Source organism: Podarcis pityusensis (assembly GCF_964106645.2).
Source record: "Podarcis pityusensis genome assembly, chromosome: 12".
Taxonomy (NCBI): Eukaryota; Metazoa; Chordata; class Lepidosauria; order Squamata; family Lacertidae; genus Podarcis; species Podarcis pityusensis.
The window spans coordinates 28,925,022-28,946,499 of NC_138037.1; the positions used below are offsets into that span (position 1 = coordinate 28,925,022).

Sequence of the window (21,478 nt, forward strand, 5' to 3'; positions counted from 1 at the left end):
GTAGCTATCTATTTTAAAAGTAAGTGGCATTTAAATTGACTTTTGTGACTAGTGAGTGCATCAAGATCTACAAAGAAGGCTCTTCTCTTTCTTCTACCTCTGAACCAGATGCATTATGCGCCAGCCATGTAATAACCTCCCCCCCAAACTAAGACTGGTGATAATACTGTATTCTTTTTAGCACTAGTTTAAGGCATTTTTATTTGCCCAGACTTTGTACTGATGATGATCAGTGCTTTTTGGGGGGGAAGGGGTATGCAGGGGTACGCATACCCCTAAACATTTTGTGAATCTAAGTTTGGCCTCATTGAGGGGCAGTATTTCAATATGAGTAGGAAAATGAGAGTACCCCTAAACATTTTTAGGGGGGGGAACACTGATGATTTTTATTTGAATTTACACACCGCCCTATACCCGGAGGTCTCAAGGCAGTTCACAGAATAAAATCAAAATATAAAACCACAAAATACATAATCAAAATTAAAACAACAACCCAATAACTACCTCCCTGCCCCCCCCCAAAAAAACACCCCACCACATTTAAAAAGGGCATAGGATGTACACTTGTCTACAATCTATGTTTTGGATGAAGGTGTTCATAAATAAATGAACAGTGTCCAGCATGCAAACAGTGTGTCTACAGGCCATGCATTTCAGGACTTGCCAGGTATCCATAGGAGACAAGTGATCAGGCCAGCACAGGACCAACTCAATTTTCTATCCCATCTCGGTGCTTGGTACAGAAACCAAAAAGGGTGCTAGACAACAGGACTCTGAATCCAGCAGAGAAATGCAATGAGCTGCTGGAGAAAGGATGGAGCTCTCCATCCAACAGACTCATAATACATTTTGTAGGCTGGAAACTTCTGTATGCTTGCTTGCAAGGTAGCGTCAAATGTTCAGCGACTGGTATAAAGCTTTCCTTCACAAACACAACACAGCAGGAATGAGGATGCTATGCGGCTCCAGATGTTGGCCATGGGGTTGAGGAGAGATGAACTACACTGGGAGGGCCACAGGTTACCTAGTTCTGAGGCACAAGAATAAAAAGCATGCATGTATTTTTTTCCAGTGGGATGATAGTGTGCCTTGAGTGTCTTCAGCTTATAGAAAGTAAGAATTATTTATGGATTTAGAAGAGATAGACTAGGTGGCAGCAAGCCCGGTGCTGGATGGCTGAAAGAACAGCAGAAACAGCTGTTAGGAAGACTTAATTATAACTGCCACACAAACACACATACCAAAAAATTGACATGTCTGTTGATAGCAATTAAAATCCACTCGTGCACTGAAAGCTTCGAAACACAAACTTGGTTCAGAAACAATTGTGTCTGTAGATTTGGTTTCCTTTTGTTAATAAATACTTTATTAACTGAATTTTCAGGCACATAAGGATTTTGGTTGATTGGTTGGTTAAAGTGATATATTTACTTTTCTTTCCAGATCCAGCTTTATACCCCTTTTTTTAATGAGATCAACTGGTTGCCATGGAAACAACGTATGACGTCAAGCCGGTCAAGCCTGGCACTCAATAAGATTTAAAATGAAGTAAAAAGATCCAGGTCAACTCTCAGACAGACCATTTCCACTGCAATAGTAGGAAGGGTTCAGGGGAAAAGAAGTGAATTGTGTTTTATTTTGACTGAAAAAGCAGGAGCATTTTAATAAGAGCAAATAGCCTAAAATTACTGAGAAATCCAAGGACTGAGGACTTTATATACTAGTATAAAGGTAAACATAGAAATGTTAGTATAATCCTATGGACTATCCTATATCCTATACAGTGAACTTGCTTCTCTGAGTGAGGATGCTTTCATCGCCAAAATAGCACTAGCTAGGTCCAAGCACAAGAGAGAAACATCAGCAGATTATACAAAGCAGTATTCCTAAGCATAGTAACTGCAATCCTAATATTTAGCAGAAGTTATGTTGCACTCTCATGGAAAAACAAATATGCAGAAAATTCTTACACTGGGCATCAAACTACCAATAATGGTCAAATGGAAATCCAATTATCATTATGTTTATCTCTGAAACAAGAAAATTTACTTCATATCAACAAGGGACTAATTCACAATCACTAAAAGATGCCTTCTATCTAAGCTGACATGCCATGGCAGATTGTACTATAAAATAGTGAACTGACAAGCAGCCTGACTTAATGTCAGTGACAAATGACTACATTAATGGAAAGGTGAAAATTATTCAAAATTCAGTACGTCTCAGTTGTGAAAACCAAAACTGAATTTAGGTTGTGCAGCGTGCTGGGACTAGGCAAATAATTCCTACTTGTGGTAATCATTTCAAATGGCTTTCAGACATTCTGCCACGTTTGACTGAGGTTCGAGACACAAAATGCATTTTACAATTGCAGATTTCTCATTAATGATGCTGCTAATCTAATGTTACAAAAAATAACATTTCAATACTATAAATGTGTGTGTGTGTGTGTGTGTGTGTGTGAGAGAGAGAGAGAGAGAGAGAGAGAGAGAGAGAGAGAGAGATTATGTCGTTGTTTTAGTATATTATTATTGTTATTGTTATCTTGTTGTTGATTTTCAGGTGTACTGCCGTTCTCTTTCTTGAAAACCACTTTGAGAATGTTTGTGTCACTTCATGTGTGGAAAGGTGACATGCAAATAAAATTACGAAAGGATTAAGGAAACACCAAGTGATATTCACAATGGAAGTTAATCAAATCTTCCTCCTCCTCTCAGTTTGGTGGTGGAGGAAAAATGGGCTCTGAGCTGCTTAGATGTTATAGGAGTATGTAGCCAACTGGGAAACAAACAAAGGTAAATCAAACTGTAAAATTTGTTTATAAAAGTTGGCTAAACTCTGTCTGTTACCAAAACCAGTCCACACATTAGCATGTAAATAAGCCAACCAATGACATGTTAAGGACACACCACCAAAAATATCAGCAAAAACAGATTTAAATGGAAATGGGAGTTGTGATCTGAGTTTCCTGTCTTGTGATGTGAAAACCTTTCAGGTCGGACTCAGTCATGGGCAAAAAGTATTATCCTTTCCAAATAAAGCACATGTTTAAAGTTCCAGTATAAATGAACCTGGTTATCAAATCTGGACAAATGTTTCTCATCCCTGTGAGCAAGTGCAACAGCTAAACCTCTTCCAAGATTTATAATCTACTTGTCAGTCGTAACTTAAACGGACACTACTCAGGCAGTCGAAATAATCTATTTTTCTCTTTTGTATATCTTCTCAAAAATTCATCCTTTTTACATGTCCACCTCCACTTCCAAGTGTTATTTTCTTGTTTTCTTTTTTAAAAAGGAAAATGCCAGCTGCCTACTTCTTATGAGCAATATTATCCTACTTCACCACCATTTATGCAGGCCAGAGTAACGTTTTTGGTAAAGTATATGACTCAGCTGTGTGCTTCTAAAAGCATGTAAAAAGCATGGGATTATTTTAAAATGTTATGAAAATTGTACCGGCAGCATTCTTCTTAGTGTCTTAACAAAGCTACAGTTTCAATTTCTTTTATTCCAAAATAAACTGCTTCTACCAGGGCAGCTTGATATTGCAGGAAATGGCTGAGATGGATTGGATACTTTGCAAAGTATACAGAAGAAATTTAAATTGCATTTCTTTGCCTTGAAAACACCGTCCCAACACTACATTACTAAACACATTATCTTGAAGTCGTTGCGGTGTTTCTAATGGAATATAGGAATACAATAAGATGCCTTACACCAGCTGGCCCTGACTATTTGTTTAGCCCAATACGGGCTAATCTGACAGGAGGCAGCTCTCCAGGGTCTCCACATCACCAGCTACTTCAGAAATGGGGAGCCTCAGGCCCCTTCAGGCCTCTCTAGGTGGTCCTCAGGACTCTCCCTCCAGGCCACACACCCACCTGAGCCACCCTTCTCAAAAACCCAGCTGTGCATCCTCCTTGAATGTTTCTGGCTGTCTTAAATGCATCCTTGTTCTCCGATCACGCTTCTTGCATTGGGATTGGTAAGTGAAGCCAGAGTCAACGGCAGACGATTTTGTCGCCATCTTGCTCCCTGCCGAGTTCTACAAGGGGCAACAACACTGAGATTAAGGGCTCATCCAGACTTCCACTTATCCCACCGCTTTCCCCTGGGAATATCCAATCTTTACTGCTGAACCAAAGCACGGATTGACGTTTGCTGTGATTTAGCACTGAAGAGAAGCGGGGGAAATCGAAAACCGCTCTCTAGGCACAAGAGGAAGTGTGTACAAGCCCCAAGTGGGTTATAAGTTATAAATAACAAAATAGACAGGTGGGGGCTGGCTGAGGGCAGAGTGAGGTTGGTGGGTCAAGGTCTCATTCTCCCAAATCAACCAACCTCCACAAGATAACAGGGTTTTGGTGTTTTTTTATAGTCACATAATATACTCATTTTACCACACCGAACTTTTAAAAATGCCCTAAAATTTGTCACAAAATCCACACACCCCATTCAATTGTTTTTCAGCAAGGATTCCCCCCCCCCCTACTATTTATACTGAATTACTTCTGCCAAAATAAAAGGTTATTATAGTGTTCCTTTTAAAAAACAACAAAAACATTTCAGTGTCTCTTGAGGCCTGCAATGTTAAGTGATTAATCTCTGACGCTTAATCTGCAACGAACTCCAGCACCTGGACAGGATTAGGCATTATGCTACTCAGAGACCTGCAGATCATGGCCCAAGCCAATTAGGTCTCTTGCTGTAATGCAAGATAATGTAATTATCCAAGTGAAATTCTATTGTGAGGCAGGGGCAGGCCTAGCACTCTTCGATGCCCCAATGCTCAGGACATAGTAAGCATTCCCTTGCGGCAGTACAAGAGAATGCCGCTCCCATTTTAGAGCCTGGGTTCCCAGCAGGGAGCACAAAGGCTTATCATGTGCTCTGAACAGGGACAGGGAGCCCCCCAGATGTTGCTGGACTACATGGCCCATCATCCCTGACCAGGCCTGAGTAAAAAAACATATGGAGGTCCAAAGGTTCCCCATCCCTGTTCCAAACTATCCCAGATGTGATATTAGCAGCATAAGACAACGGTGGTTGCCTGGGAGGATGCATTCAGAAAACGCATTGGAATCTGCAGGTCAAAGATCTACAGCGCTGATCCTGAAGCCCATGATATTCAGGGAGCTGGAGAGAGACCTTGCCAGACTGGCCTCCATGAGGGGACACTCAAGAACTGTTGGAGAGGTCTCTCTGTCTGAGGCAGAGGAGGAGGTTAAATCATCCTCAGACCTTGAAAGCAGCAGCAGCAGCTGGTCAACAAAGGGGAATACACCTGAAAGCCCAAAGTCACCGTGCTACTCAAGAGTAAAGTGCTCCTTGGAAATAACTCCTCAACAGTAAAGGGTTCCTGGACAGGTAGCTTGTGAAGCAGATGATTTGGGGCAGAGTGCGGGAAAGCCAGTCTTATAAACCACATGTATAGGGAAGTTTTTAATGTTTGATGTTGTACTGCTTGAGTAGGCAAACCAAGGCCCAGGGGCCGGATCCGGCCCAATCACCTTCTAAATCTGGCCCACGGACGGTCTGGGAATAAGTGTGTTTTTACATGAGTAGAATGTGTGCTTTTATTTAAAATGCATCTCTGGGTTATTTGTGGGGCATAGGAATTCGTTCATTTTTTTTTTTTTCAAAATATAGTCCGGCCCCCCAAAAGGTCTGAGGGAGAGTGGACCGGCCCCCTGCTGAAAAAGTTTGCTGACCCCTGTTGTACTGTGTTTGATGTTGGAAACCGCCTAGAGTGGAAAGGGCAAGCCATTCAGATGGGCAGCATATAAATCAGTTGTTGTTGTTACATTGAGGTCTGATAGTTACTAGAACTAATATACGTTTATGCTTCTTACTCTGGCAACCTGATTTGCATTTATCCTGATCTTCCTAGCTGTTGACCTCTACACCTCAACCTTAGGATTCTGCCTTTGGATTATGTCTGATTCAGGGCTACACTCCTATGCTGAACCTCAGCTTCACCTGGACCTTGTTTGGGGACTCTCTTTATTACTGCTTGGTGCTCTTTTGTTTTAGATCTGAGGTTGCAGTGGACCTTTATGTGTGCTCTTGCTCCAGCCAACCTCCAAGACTGAGAATTAATCCATTTGGAACAGAAGAGTGGCTTACACCAAAGCAAGGCTGCATCAGCTTTTATCTACTTGTTTTTTTAAAAGTTATATATGGTTTAAAAAGCTCTCTGTTTTCATATAAATTAAAACAACCTCTGATAAAATATTTTAAAAACTAGGTACAAACCAAATACGGCTATATCTCACAAATGAAACTGGGAAGTGTAACAAACACAAAAATAAAATTTTCTCAGTGTCCAGGAAAGTTTGGGTCACAGGAAGTGAAGAGATGTTCAAAGGTTGCTACTATTGCCACCCAAAAATTAACTAAGGGATGGCATTCCAGAGGGTGGATGCTATCAATGAGAAGTGTCAGTTCCATGCAAATGGCTGGTTGCTGAACACCTATTGAAATACATTTATCTGTGTTACAGAGAATCTTTCTTTAACATTATTATTAATTTATATCCTGCCTTTCCCCCCTCATAGGACTCAAGGCTGAAATCTTCACACAATCATGCATCACACATTTTCCTTAACTGGTAAGTGAGATTATGACTTGTGCATCATATTTGATATATACACAGAAGAATATATACATGCATGAGTCAAGTGTTCACGATACAGTATTAACACTACTAGGAAATGACATGGGCCATAGCTCCCTGTCACATAATCTGTGAAGCAGCCCCATCATTTTCCTGTTCTGTGCATGATAAACAAATTAATAAAAAGTACTAAGAATTCCTACCCGAAGCTGGAAGAAAAAGAATTACTTACTTAATAGCCAATGCTATATATTCACACACAAGTCAAGGCTTTTCAGAGGTAGCACAGCAGGTCTTATCAGCTATAAAAACAAGCATTTTGGCGTGTCATTCTTTTCACAATGTGTTCTTGGAATCACAGTGTGATAGGAAAAAGTCAGGTGCATAAATCTATTCTTAGTCACCACATCGTTGGATCTGTTATTGTGAATTTTGTACCGTGGCCCAAATCAGGATCGTTATATGAACAGTAGCATTAACTCACAAAACAAGACTATTACATGGAGGACAGGAACTTGGGTGTTAGCAGAAAGTTCGCGTTTTCAGTCTGAGAACATTCCACAAGCACAGTGGAGAACATGCAGCTGCACTCTCAGATCTCTGTTTCAGAGCCAGCTCAATGTGCAAAAAGGGCTGGCAAGTTTCCTCTCTTCTTCCTCCTCCTCCTCCTTCTCTACCCCTTAACAGCCTCTGTTGTCCAGCAGGTTGTAAATTTTCAAAATGTACCATCATAATCTGTGCAGGTCAATGGTGTAAAAACAAAGGTTTATTGTGACGTACATGCCTATGGTGTAGTTCCCGCACAAAGCATTCTGAGTACTTGATGGGACAGGTGTCATAAACTTATAATCAGGAAGTGGTGGGCTCTCCTTCACAGGAGGTATTTAAGCAGATGCTGGATGGCCATCTGCCAGGGATGCTGCAGTTGCCTCTGCACTGAGCAAGGGGTCAGCCTGGACAAGGGGTTAAACCTCAAAAGTCATTTCCAACTCTTAAGAATTCCATGACTCTACTATATGAACCAGTTTAAGATCTCTGCTTGAGAACTCTGCTCTTTTTGCTTCCCCTTGCCTCCTTCTCATAAACATTCAACTAATGGGAACAACTAAAAAGGTCTGTATGGTGGTGGAATCTTCCTAGAAATGTGCCCGGCCTTTTCACAGCTCACTTTTTAAAACTACTCTCTTAAGATGGGTTTGGCTGTGTACACATTTAAAGCACATTCCCTTTTCTCTACCCCACCCCCAAAAGGATCCTGGAAACTGTAGTTTACCCATCGCAGAGCTACAATTCCCAGCACCCATAACAAGCTACAGTTCCGATGATTCTCCGGGAGTGAGGTTTAAATGCGCCTTAGATGTATGGTGTATATGCAGCCTTTGTTTCAGGAGGCATTTCCAAAATACAGTTTGTGTTTTTTGTTATCTGCTACTTTTTTCCTGTATTTGTTTTGTTTTGTTCTTAAATTGTTGTCAAGATGCCTTGAGTTTGTATTTGGATAAAAGAGGGATATATGTTTTTAGTATCCAGTATAAATACAGCACAGTTTTGGAATGTCTCGCTTAATCTAGAGGATTAAGGACGCAATTAACAAGGAAATTCTCCTGCACAATGCCTGTGCTATAAATGACACACCACAGCTGCCCCCGGCTTTTACTCTCTCCTTTCCTCCGAGGAAGCTGGTCAGAGCAAAATGTAACTCCTATTCGTTTCGCTGGACTTTGCGCAAAACCATCCTTGCATTCAAAAACTTGCCTGATTGCCACAGGTGACCAGGAATTCTATGCAAGTGAGAGAGCTGATGGAGGAGGCTGCCAACTCATTTAGTTTCCTTGCTAGCTACAGATGAACTGATAAAGTCTCTGCCTCCGCAACAAGGACAGAAACACTGGTGGAAAGGGGAGACACAAGTCTCTACCATCAGTGCATTTGGCATTATTATTTTACTGGCAAGCTAAGAGGCTAGGATTTAATTAAAACACTTCTAATCCACTATATATATTTATCAGTTGATTGGGGGGGAGAAAACAACAATAAAACCATTCTTGGGAACACCTAAAACCATAAAACATAACAATCAATTAATCATATTTGGCATGGAATCTTAAAATATGTAATACCAAACAACGGCACAAGCATGTCAAATGTTCAACATGGTCCAAACGCCTGAGTAAAAAGCCAGGTTTAAATATGGGACTAAAATGTAGCCAATCTTGGCTCCAGCCAGGCTTTTTTGGTATTACTGGGATACCATGGTGATTCTTCTGTGCAGGTTGGAGAAAGAGGAGTCCATCCTCTGCAAACTGCCTGAAACACAGGCTAGTTGCCCCTTAACAGGCAAGTACTTTGTTTTTTTGCAGGCTAGTTAACTTTACAAGTCTGTGCAGTGGTTTTCAACTGGTGGGTTGGGACCTGCAGCCTGATCCAATCTTTCTGTACTAGGCCATAAAAAAGAATACTTATATTAGCATACTCCAATTTTTTTTTTAAAGTCCTATTCACTCTCAAATATCCTATGCGTCAAAGTGGGTTGTGTTCTTTTGCAAGGGAGGGGGGAGAAAACAACTTGAAAACCTTAAACACATCATTTAAAGAACAATGCAACAGGATGCAAAAGGGTGCATGAGTTTGAGGGTATACAAAAATGAATAAAATTAATTTTAAAAAGCTGTCATGCAGGATGCTGGCACAGGACACGTATCAGGCAAATGCAGAAAAAATATATATCAATGACTCAGAAAAATACCCACGACTCACCAATCCATTGTTTGGCTGAAGAGAAAAATCAAACGGAAAATTATTGGGCTAGATCAGAGAAGTATTTTCACACAACTCAGCCTGAACCTTAGGCACACATTTGAGCTTCAGTGTGGTGGCACCCAGGTTGGGGAATGCCCTCCCCTCCAAGATACCTGCATGGATGTCTGCATGGATGTAGCCGGAGGTCGGGCAGGGAGGGGCAGCTGCCCCCCCCAGCAATAAAAATACATAGCTAACTGAGGTTCTGCCCCCCACCAACAAAAATCCTGGCTCCGCCCATGATGTGTGGTCAAGATGCACCCTTTTTGCACAGACTTCTGGTGGTGGAAGATGAGATCAGAATATGCCTTTCATTGTAGTGTTTTTGCCATTTCTGACTGCTGTTTAATTTATACTCTAGTAATGCTTATGTATTGCATATTTTATTGTACAGTACTGAGGTCCATGTAATCCATCCTGGGACCACATATTAAATAAATGTAATAAATTAGGCAGCCCCTCTAGCAGTTTGCATGCAGGATCAAACACCTGCTATGCTGTACTACAATCTGACTCAACTTATTTCAGCATCCTTCTGCACCTTCCACCATAATTTAACACTTCAGTTCATTAAACCTCTGACCCTTTTGCAAGGAAAACACTGCCTTCCTTTCCTCCCCCCCCCCCCCCGCACCTATACATACTAAGAAATAATTCAGATCTTTATGGAATGCTATGTTTAGAAAACACTATATACCATGTCACCTGTAAGCATGTCAATTGTCCAGGGCCCATTTAAAAACACACATGCTTTGTATTTAAGAGAGCAGTCAGAACGCTCTTCCAAGAACATAGAAAAGCTTAGCTTTCATTCCAAAGTTTCTAGAATTTGTGGTGGAAGGCGAAAACATGGAGCTAAGAAAAGACTAGGATGATATGCAGCCTGCACTTGCAGTACTGAATTGAAAACTGCAAGTGTCCAGGAAGCTCTACAGATTCAAAGAGGGGCTTCACTCTACCCTACATCTCTAAGCACAAAGCTACAAGCCTAGCACTGGAACTCGGAATGGCAACTGTGTTTGACTTAATGCCAGAAGTGCATAAGGTTTAGATAGCATCTTAAGGAAAGGAAAGCATTCAAAGCTGATAATGTTCATGATTTTAAGTCCGCATAATTTTGATAGTCCCACCGCATATGTACAGTTCACTGTGTACAACTATGGTGAGGAGCTACAGTCAACCAAGGCTTCCTCTTGCACTTGTATACTGTTTTCCTGCAATCAAATCACTATAAGCAATGCAAAATAAACACGCTTTAATATAAACATCTACTGAGAGGTTTCTACCGCATATTCCTCCAGGCATGTTGTAACATGAAGCACTCCTATGAAGGATAACCTGTCTTGTCAATCTACCCAAGGCAACTATGGATTTTTACTTGCTTTTTTCTTTTTTTAAATGGATAAATACGAGATGGTCAACTCTAGAGCAAATGTGTCAGAGTAGATGGTTGTACAGGACTAATCCTCGATATTCCTTTCAGCCTTTAGACTGTGTGGTTTTCCATGACAAGACTGAAGGAAGCTCCTCTGTACTGAACAAATTGCCCATCTCTCAAACTAAATACTTCTGTTTCAAGTCTTACCCCAAAGTTTTGCTCTGCAAGCCGATCCACACCCTTAACACCCTTAAACTTGCTAAACTTGAAGCAAGTCTACGGCTTTCAACAGGACTTACCTCCACATAGCCATGATTAGGGTTTTGGCTTTGAAACCTGTTCACCAGCCTTCTCCAACCTGGGAGATGGCTGGGGCTGATGGGAGTTGTAGTCCAAAACGTCTGGAGAATAACACAGTGGGGAAGGCTGCTCTACACCCATAAGAAGGTTATAATCAATACAACACAGTGGCTTCTCTTAGGGTGTGATCACTTTATCATAGCACCACAGGCAGCTATGACATCATTAAGGATCAGGGTTCTGAACAGGGATGGCTTTAATGTGGTTTAATAGGCAGATGTTTGTCAGCAATTGCCAAAAACAGTGCTAGCAACCTTTTACTTTTTTAAAAAAATGTTTAAATATTCTTTTTATGCCCTCACATAACTGCTTCTGGAAAACTTAAAATAGTTTGTTAACTAGGGTTCTAACTACATTTACAAGATTTATCTATTTTTGCTTAGAATATGCTTGATAGACACCAGCTGAACATGTACTGAACTGTAGAGAACTTCTGTCTATGGTATATTGTGTGAATGACGGTTTGCATGTATAGTTTATATGTGTGAATGGGCTACGAAGTGATGCAAGGCCTTTGATTTAATTCACTCATTCATTCTGCTTGTTTGGCTGACTACAATGCACAGCATGTTCACTGTAGTCAAACACCATTCTGTTTGTAAGGTTTGTACGGCTGCAGAAGATATAAGGCGTTCCTAGCATTCTATTGTAGCTTTGCACAAACTGCCACCATCTTGCCAGAACGTTTGTGTTTGATTTTTCAAGGTAACTTTAAGACATTTCTCCTTCTGGCTGACAGGCAGCCTTCAGCCTCTTAACTATCTGAACTTGGAAAACTGTCAATGAAAGTCAGGTGACTATCACTGTTCAAACCAAAGTCCTTACATAAATGTGACCTTTGTGTTGGTCTCAATGCTCCAAACTGTACAGGCACTATAGCTGGGACAGTATTTTTTAAAATATTGCACAGCTCCCATAAATGTGCATAATGGATTTATATATTGGAAAATAATAAGCCCTGTTTCTGAAGTAAGTGTGCTTTGCAAACTGAAAAGGACTGCAGGTGGAAATGGGCCTTCAAAGTCACTTCATTGTAACACAGAGGCATTTTACAGAAATCTCAAGGCTTATCCTAACTATGGAGCAAACACCGCACTGAAGGCAGGTACCAAGTGTTTATCTAACTAGTGCTGCCAGTCAAGACTTACTGTGCTAGGCCTTAGCCCCAGGACCCACTTTCTAGTGTTAAGTGCCAATGAACCAACCGTACAAAGCTGGCTTTGAACACACCCAGAGCATTCTCCTTGCAGCACAGGAAGTTTCAACACCTCTATGAACGCTGCCAGAGGGAAGCATGCTTCCAGCTCCTACAGGGCCAGCTTCCATCCATGGCTCTGGAGCTTGACAACGAAAGAGAACCTCCATGCACAAGGGCAGTGTACCTACGAATGTCAGGGAAGGCAGCAAGAGTGGAGAGGCGGCTGCCAGCGGGCAACCTGCTGCTGGGGTTCCTAGAAGCATCTGTCCGGCCCCTTCTGGGAAACGGGACGCTGGGCGAGCAAAACGGGCCTGGGGGCTATGGTTTTAGGAAGCAGCCCTCAGCCCCGGAACCTCTCCGTCTGTGGGAGGAGGCGCTTGTGGGGCATCTGCATGCCAGCCAAAAGACTCTTCCCTGAGGCCTCGCCTCCTTTTTGGGGTTTCCGGAAGCAGCACGACCTGCTGGCCTCGGCTTGGCCCTTCCCCCGAGGGGGGAGGGATCTCCCCTCACCCCCCAAAGCGGGCCAAGCTGCGCCAAGGACAGGCCCTAGGTCAACTCTGGCAGCCTCCCCGCTTCTCCCCTCCCAGCGGCAGCCGCCTGGAGGCCCGGGGAGCAAGTGGCGCGGCTGCTACCGGGGCAGAAGCAGCAGCAGCAGCAGCAGCAGCAGCCGCAGCCCGCGCTCTTCTGCGCGCGCCGCCGGAGCTCCGTGACTTACCTTGGCAGCCATGCTTTACCTTGCGCAGCCGGCCCTTTCCCCCTGGCGAGGCGAGCGGAGGCGGCGGCAGCGGCGAGCGGCGTCCTCGCAGACGCGCCAACCAGGAGAGAGGAAGCGCCGCCGCCGCGCGCCCATTGGCTGCCGGCGGCCCCCGGGAACCCGCTGCGGCGCGCGTGATCCGCCTGTGTCCTCCGGCCTGGCCGCCCGGGCGGCGCGTGTCGACTCCCGGCTCCCCGTGGTCCCTTCTCCGGCCAATAAGGTGAAATGTAGCCGCTCCGGCGGGCAAAGCCATCCCGGAGGTCGCGGCGTAGAGAGACTTTATGGTTTATTTTTTGGTAATTCGTACTTTAACCTCCTGCAGCTGCATCCCGTGGAGAGGAAGTGCTGCCTGCTGCATATGTATACGGGTGGGGGCGGCGTATTCCTGCCTGCGCCTTATCATAAGTAAAGCCCATCAACTTTAAATGGGATGTGTGCCCTGGTAAGGGGGTGGTATATAGGATTGCAGCCTAAAAGCAGGCGCAAATTCCAGTGGCTGCCATGGGTTAAGCCCCGGAAGGTGTTCTGCATGCCTGCCGGAGCCATATGAGGTTGAGGAATCCTCAAGAGCCGTGAGATCGTGAATCTCTGGATCTCTACATTTTGGAATGGTTGAGACGGAAGGGACCGGTTCTGCAAATCAAAGTGGTTGGGTGGGCAGTGACTTCAGTCAGTCCTTCAAGTGAAATAGTCCAGAGCTGTTAATGGGTTTATATGCTAATAGCAATATCTTGAATTTGGCCCCGTAACGAATTGGCAGCCAGTTCAAATATCCCTCCAGTCAGCAGTTGTGCTGCAGCATTCTGCACTAACTTCAGTTTCTGGACCAAGCAGGAGGGGAATCCTACATGGGATGTATTGCGGTAATCCATTCATGAAGTCCGTACTACCTGGACTGCTGTGATCAAGTTCTCTCAGGCCAGAAGCAACCACATGCCAGCTGAAGCCAATCAAAGGTGCTCATAGCCACTGAGGCTACCAAGGCCTCCACAAAACTGGATCCATAAGCACCTGCAGATTGGGTACCTGCTCCTTCAGGGGGATGCAACTCTGACTAGGTCAGGAAAATGGCCACTTCCTCAGACATGGGAACCATTTGCTCACAGTGCCTCCATCTTGTTAACATCTAAGTTTGACTTGTTTTCCTTCAGCCCACTACTGCTGGGCCCACACAGCTACTCCTGATTCAGATGCTGCAGTGTCATCAGTATACTGATGGCACCTTGCCCCACATCACCTAAGCCCTGGCTGCAGCACTATCATTGGGAATAAAATAGTGCCCTGCAGCACCCCGTAGTGTAACTGCTAGGGAGCCAAAAGTGTTCTCCCAATGCTGCCCTCTGGACTTGGCTACATAGATGAGACTGGAACCACTGTAAAATGGTTCCTCCATTTTCGTTGGACTGGTCATGTTGTGCAGATGCCTGATTATCGTCTTCCAAAACTACTCTATTCCGAACTTAGAAATGGAAAACGTAATGCTGGTGGTCAGCAAAAGAGGTTTAAAGACTCTCTCAAGGTAAATCTTTAAAAAATGTAGTATAAACACCAGCAACTGGGAAACGCTGGCCTATGAGTGCTCCAAATGGAGAACAGCCTTTTACGAAAGGTGTCATGGGCTTTGAAGATGCTCAAACTCAGGACGAAAGGGAGAAACGTGCTAAAAGGAAGGCACACTTGGCAAACCCTCACCATGATCAACTCCCACCCAGAAACCTCTGTCCCCATTGTGGAAGGATGTGTGGATCCAAAATTGGCTACCACAGTCACTTACGGACTCACTGTTAAAACCGTTTTTATGGAAGACAATCTTACTTGGCCACGAGTGATCGCCAAAGAAGAAGAAGTTCCTCCAAACCCATCCCACAGAACTGGTCCTGAAAGATGCCATAGTCTATGATACCAAAAGCTACAGCGAGGTTGCACTCCCCTTGTTCTGTTCTTGGTTAAGGTTATCCATCAGGGCAGATGGATCCATTCAGTGCTATGGATATAAAAGACACTGCACATGCTCAGAGAAATTACATATTTCTTATAACTTCAGATGTCCCAAGATTAAACACTGATGTTCAAAACTGTACCAGTGGCTGCAATCCCATGCACACTTACCACTGACCTTGATGAGACTAACTTCTGAGTAAACATGCATAAGGGTTGAGCCAAAAGACTGAACTGTCTGAACCTAAAACTGTGGTTATTTCATTTTTTCCATCCACTTGCCCCAGAGTATTCGGGAATACAGAGAAATACAGCTTGATGTGTGGTGCTTTGGCCTCTAACAGAATGAGCAGCTTTTATTGGCACAAGCAGGATTCCCTGTAACAGCCATTGTGCAACCATATCCAGGGCAGAATTAAACCCACTGAATTTAATAGGTTTAAACCCACATAACTTGTAGCATTAGATGAAACATAGGCTAAAGGCCAGGCCAATACATTTTGCTGCCTGAGGCAAAGACAAGATTCCAGGTAGAGTTGAATCTTACTTCAGCACTGGTAACAGGACAGCATCCTTCTTCCTCAGGGTCCTTAAGGGAAGCTGGCTAGCTTAAGAGGGGCAAAGCAGGCTGGCTTAGACAACTCAGGGGGATGGGGATGGGGATTGCAGTTACCCCAGGATCTGCTGCCCGAATCAGCTTCCTGCCTAATGGTAGGGCCGGCACTTCATAGGATTACATGATGCCAGAGTGTCTGTCAATGTGGGTCTGCACTCCACATGGAATAATGCAAACGCCCCCCTGGATTCCACCACAATTCTTCCAGGAAGTCTGTCAGCACCACATTGTCCTTGGATTTACACACATGCATACAGAGTTTGGCACATAAGGAGGAACTGTTCTTGTGGAACAAGTTTGTACGAAGGCTGTCAAACTACTTTGAAAATAATCTTTCTCAGATGAGTTTCCTCTAGTCAAGGGAAAAAAGCCTTTTCAATCATCCCCAAGTACAATGCAAAAAAAGGGGGAAAGGAAAGGGGGGGCAGAGAGAGAGAGACAGAAAATACCAAAAATAGATATGTTTAACAATCTTACATTTTGCAAACTGTCCCATAAATATTCAGCTTGCTAGATCCTCAGCCGGCCTAAATCAGCACAGGTCTGCAGATTTCAAGGACACCATTCCAATTTACACCAGTTGAGAGTTTTCCTATAACATGCGGAGAACATCTATTCTAAATAAGAAGAAAGTAATTTTTCCCCATGAGTGACAAAAATACTTTGCAACTGAGGATGCCTTTGGCATGAATATATTAAGCGGAGAAATCTTCCCAGCTACACGAAACATAATCATCCCTCACATGTGGCAGATTTGTTTACTCTGTAAAGATTCGATGCAGTTGATTAATTATCAGTATCTGCAGAGCGTTAGGGTAACAAGGCAGCTCTGATGAGAGAATTATTGGAGTACATGCTCAGAATACATATCAACTCAAATGTGTCATATATGCTTGGAATATTTATCAGACTGTAATGGACTAATATTATTTTTTTGTCCACAATTAGTCAGTGACCATCAATAACTCTCCAGAGACAATGAATTGAGGTTTTTCCCCCTGTAGGATTTTAGCAATCAAGAGAGAGGAAATATTATTCAATCATTTGTACATGATTAATCGCATTCAACCATTAAGCAATTTCTATCCCCTGAGTTAAATCATTGTTATTCTGAGCTGGTAAAAGATTTGCATAAATGCAAGATGCCAATGACAAAAGAGAAATGAAAATACTATCAAAATAGTTTTAAACTAATAGCCAATGAAACACTGAGTGCCAGAAAGACTGCATATCTGATGTCCATAATTTCCATTCAGACATAAACAGGATAGAGGTGTATGGTTGAATCTAGGTTTAGTCATGCTTTGAATGGACTCAGTGAAATCAGTGAGACTTCCAGTTGTTTGCTTTAAGCATAACTAAATATTTACAGTTCAGTCCTTTAAATGAACTCAGTACATGACCTCAGAACTAAATCTGTTTGAATTCAGTAGGACTTACTCCCACATGGGACTTATTCTGCATATGGTTGCAGCCTTGGTTGCAAAAAATAAAAGCCTATACTTTAGTTTCTTTGACATAGCACCACAACTTTGGAATCTATCCCCTAAGACAGGCATAGGCAAACCTGGCCCTCCAGATGTTTGGGGACTACAATTCCCATCATCCCTAGCTAAAGGACCGGTGGTCAGGGATGATGGGAGTTGCATTCCCAAAACATCTGGAGGGCCAAGTTTGCTTATGCCTGCCCTAAGAGATATGGCTGGCCACTCCACTACCTTAACTGCAACTCCCCCATAGCTGCTGAGGTCCACTCACAAATTCCGCAAAAACAAATTAGAGATGAGCTTGCAGTATCTCCAAATCTGGGAGAGTTGTGTACAGCTATTAACCAACTGTAAAACAACAAAGCCAACGGACCTGATGGGATACCTGCTGAAGTCTTCAAAGCGGGAGGAATTGAACTTACATAACTTCACAAGCTCATCAAAAAAATCTGAGGGAGAGAGGAGATCCCAACAGACGTTAGGGATGCCAAAATTATTAATCTCTTTTTAAAAAAGGTGATAGAACAGATTATAGAAACTATCAAGGCATCTCTTTATTAGCTGTGGCCGGCAAAATTCTTGCAAGGATCTTTGCAAACTGTCTCCTAACAATATCCCAAATGGTTTTCGACCTTCATAGGTGACAGTTAACATGACTTTCACCACTCGACAGCTTCAAGAACGATGCAGAGAGCAAAACCAATCCCTGTATAGGATGAAAGCAAAGAGTAAGGTTACCATAACTTCCATCATAGAACTTCAGTATGTTGATGACAATGTAGTGTGTGCACACTGAGAGGATGACCTCCAAACCATCCTAAATATCTTCACAGAAGCTTATGAAGAGCTGGCCTGTCGCTCAACATCCAAAAAACCAAAGTGCTGCATCAACAAGCACAAAACAACCCTTCTGCAGCACCACAAATCCAGCTCAATGGTGTAACATTGGAAGGTGTCAATCACTTCTCCTACCTAGGCAGTTATCTTTCCACAAGGAAAGATATTGATGCCAAAATCCAGCATCGCCTGAACTCTGTGAGTGCAGCTTTCTCCCAATTGAAGCGCAGAGTGTTTGAGGACCGGGACATTCTCAGGGAAACCAAAATGCTTGTTTACAAAGCTACTGTACTACCAACCTAAAATGGAAAGTGTAATGCTTGTGGTCAACAAAAGAGGTTTAAAGACTCTTTCAAGGCAAATCTAAAACAAGTAGTCTAAACACCAGCAATTGGGAAACACTGGCCTGCAAGCTCTCCAAATGGAGAACAGCCTTTACCAAAGGTGTCATGGGCTTTGAAGACGCTCAAACTCAGGACAAAAGGGAGAAACATGCTAAGAGGAAGGCATGTTCGTCAAACCCTCACCGTGATCAACTCCCGCCTGGAAACCAATGTCCCCACTGTGGAAGGATGTGTGGATCCAGAAATAGCCTCCACAGTCACTTACAGACTCACTGTTAAGACCATGTTCATGGAAGACAATCTTACTCGGCCACAAGTGATCTCCAAAGAAGAAGAAAGAAGTATTAGTACTAGATTAAAACATTACAAAAAAAGGGGGGCTACAATTATACAATCAATATCCAATCAATTAATTGACTAATCTTTTTTAAAAAATTGGTCAAATAAAACAGTCCCCCAATTAATCAGAAAGTTTTTATTTGATACATGTAATTTAAAAATCTCAGATGACAAGCCCTGCCTTAACAGAGTGATTGCAAGTCCCACTGAGTTCATCTGGACTTACAATCTGTCCATTTGTTTTCCATAGCCATTAAGTATCTTGATATCTAGACAAATATTTTTGTTATAGAAAATCACAGAGTGAATTACAATGAACAAATAAAATCATTTATTCTGCCTACAGAGTAATACTCAAAGTAAATAAAAGATTAGTTTTGTCATTTTGTTGTGCACTAATGACCATATATTGCCTTAATGAAAATTGAGGTTGATGTTGGGAAAGCCACAAAGTTTGCATATTTAAGAAAACATGACTACTTTTCCAAGATAAAGGGTGCAATCAGCCTCTCATAGAAGTCAACAGCCGATCTCCAATTGATTTTAATGGAAGTCGGTTACACCCACAGCGTCTGTATCCATGTATCTATGACAGGTGGTTTGAATTAGGAATGGTGGGCTTTGGGGGTTTTCCTCCCCTCTTTTAGTTTGACTATCCAGAGAGACAGGAAGAAGTAAATTATGAAATCAGCTGATTGTGGTTCTGTGGTTTCATGCATCAGAAGCAAGCATGATGTCTTGAGAGCAAATCAGCTATGAAAAGCAACTGTAAAAATGTGATACAGCACAATTGTGTTTATTGTCTTCCAATGATTTCCAGATCTATTTCCTTCCAATTTACAACAGGGGAAGACAACAACTCCAGAGGCTCAAATCTTTTCCTTGTTGTCTCCACAGAGAAAAGAAACTTATTGAAAAGGTGCGTGGAGCTGCAGGGAACATGATGTAAATGCAGGAACCTCTCTCAAATTTCCAGAGATCACATGTGTCTGAAGACAGACCCAAGACAAAGGGAACATTTGCAAGTGCTGATATTGCCCGCTGTGCTACAAATTATTAACACGCAACCAAAGTGAAAAGGGGCAACACATTTTTTAAGGTTGTTAGGAGACTCCTTTTCCCCTCACAGTTACAATTTCCAGAGTTTCTTAGGAAGAGGCATTGATGGGAATTGCAGCTCTGTGAGGGGACAGGGGTCTCTCAACAACTCTCAGCACCCTTAACAAAGTACACTGCCCAGTATTCTTTGCAGGAGGCCATGACTGTTCAAAGTGTTATGATACTTCTTCAAATGCCTAATTCCGATGAGTCCTAAGGTACGCCAATCTGAGTAGAAAAGAGCAGTTGCGCACAACTCCCAGTTGGGGAGTGATCTTATAACATGCCTGTTTTATGAGGAGCAATACATCAGATCTTCCTTTAGGGAAAAAAAGAGTTCACCAGCTTTCCTGGTGTGTAGTACATGTTTTAATTGCTTTTACTGTAGTTTTTTTCCAGTTTTCCACTACCTTGTGATATTTTATATGAAAGTGGTTTGTAAATATTTAAACAAATAAATAAAGGAATCTTTATAAAGAAAGTCCTTTTTTGTGAGACACTTTTTAACAGTAATGAGGCATTAATGATTTGATCATATAGCCCAGTATTCATCAAGGCCCGTATTTACTAAACACAACAACAATAATCCTTGAGCGCCACAGAGCCTAGGGCTCACCGATTCGAATCCCCATGACGGGGTGAGCTCCCGTCGCTCGGTCCCTGCTCCTGCCAACCTAGCAGGTTGAAAGCACGTCAAAGTGCAAGTAGATAAATAGGTACCGCTCCGGCGGGAAGGTAAACGGCGTTTCCGTGCGCTGCTCTGGTTTGCCAGAAGCAGCTTTGTCATGCTGGCCACATGACCCGGAAGTTGTCTGCGGACAAATGCTGGCTCCCTCAGCCAGTAAAGTGAGATGAGTGCCACAACCCCAGAGTCTTCTGCAACTGGACCTAATGGTCAGGGGTACCTTTACCTTTATTGAATAATTTAGGAATTAAGTGTGAGAAAATTGACACGTCAGATTCAAAAGGTCAAGACAGACTAGATTATTAAAAGTATGTTTACAAAGCCAATGCAGTTTAGTAAGTGGCAAATTTGCAGGCTTTGTAAAGGGGAAAAGTTCTGCCCAATTGTGTTCCTCTGCTGATGGAAGGGGCTTACATCCTATGGAGGCCTCCCTCAGTATAATAGGGAAAAGGTGATTTTTGCTGATACACATGAACCTCAGATCTGCTTCAGAGGGTTAGAGACCTTCACAATGAGATGTGGCCTGGGGGGCTGCAAGGGGAGGAAGAGTTGGCGAAAATTGCTTACCTCTATTCCACCAAAGAGCCTTCCTTCCGTGGAAGTGTGTAGGTACCAGACATAAGGATGATGTGTAAATGCGAGGAAATAGAAAAGAGTTACCTGGGTCTCCGTCTCCACTCAATGGGCAACAGTGAAATGCATTGAACTCACAGTAATTACAATCCTTAGATTTGTGATTTTTACAGTTTGCCAGTTGTCCCAGGTGCCTTTGAGCAAATACTGTGATTTATACATATTACATGTATATCTTGTCTTTTATATATCTCCACCACCCCCACCTCTACAACAACCGTATGTCATAGTGACTGGTCCAGAGTTATCCCATGAGCTTCAGAGCTGAGTGGGGATTAAAATCTGGTGCTCCTCCATCCTAGTTCGACATTCTAACTGTTGCAGCACACTCTCCATTCCTAAGAAACCCCAGTCAAATGTGTGCAATATTATGAGCAAGCCATTCCAGCTGGCA

At 42.8% G+C, this 21,478-nt stretch overlaps 1 protein-coding gene across 2 annotated transcripts in view; it reads right to left on the reverse strand.

Annotated features, from left to right (window-relative positions):
- The window catches only part of SLC25A13 (solute carrier family 25 member 13), a 109,633-nt gene extending 96,465 nt beyond the window's left edge, over positions 1 to 13,168 (reverse strand). Inside the window, exons 1-2 of one of the 2 annotated variants that reach the window (XM_080974770.1) lie at positions 13,069 to 13,168; positions 9,376 to 9,390 (exon numbers count right to left, since the gene is read on the reverse strand). In XM_080974770.1, coding sequence (XP_080830896.1) covers positions 9,376 to 9,390; positions 13,069 to 13,080 — 27 coding nt within the window. In that variant the 5' untranslated portion in view covers positions 13,081 to 13,168. The remainder of the gene's footprint in view (positions 1 to 9,375; positions 9,391 to 13,068) is intronic. The other variant, XM_080974771.1, reaches the window with a different exon arrangement.
- Between the last annotated feature and the right edge of the window lie 8,310 nt (positions 13,169 to 21,478).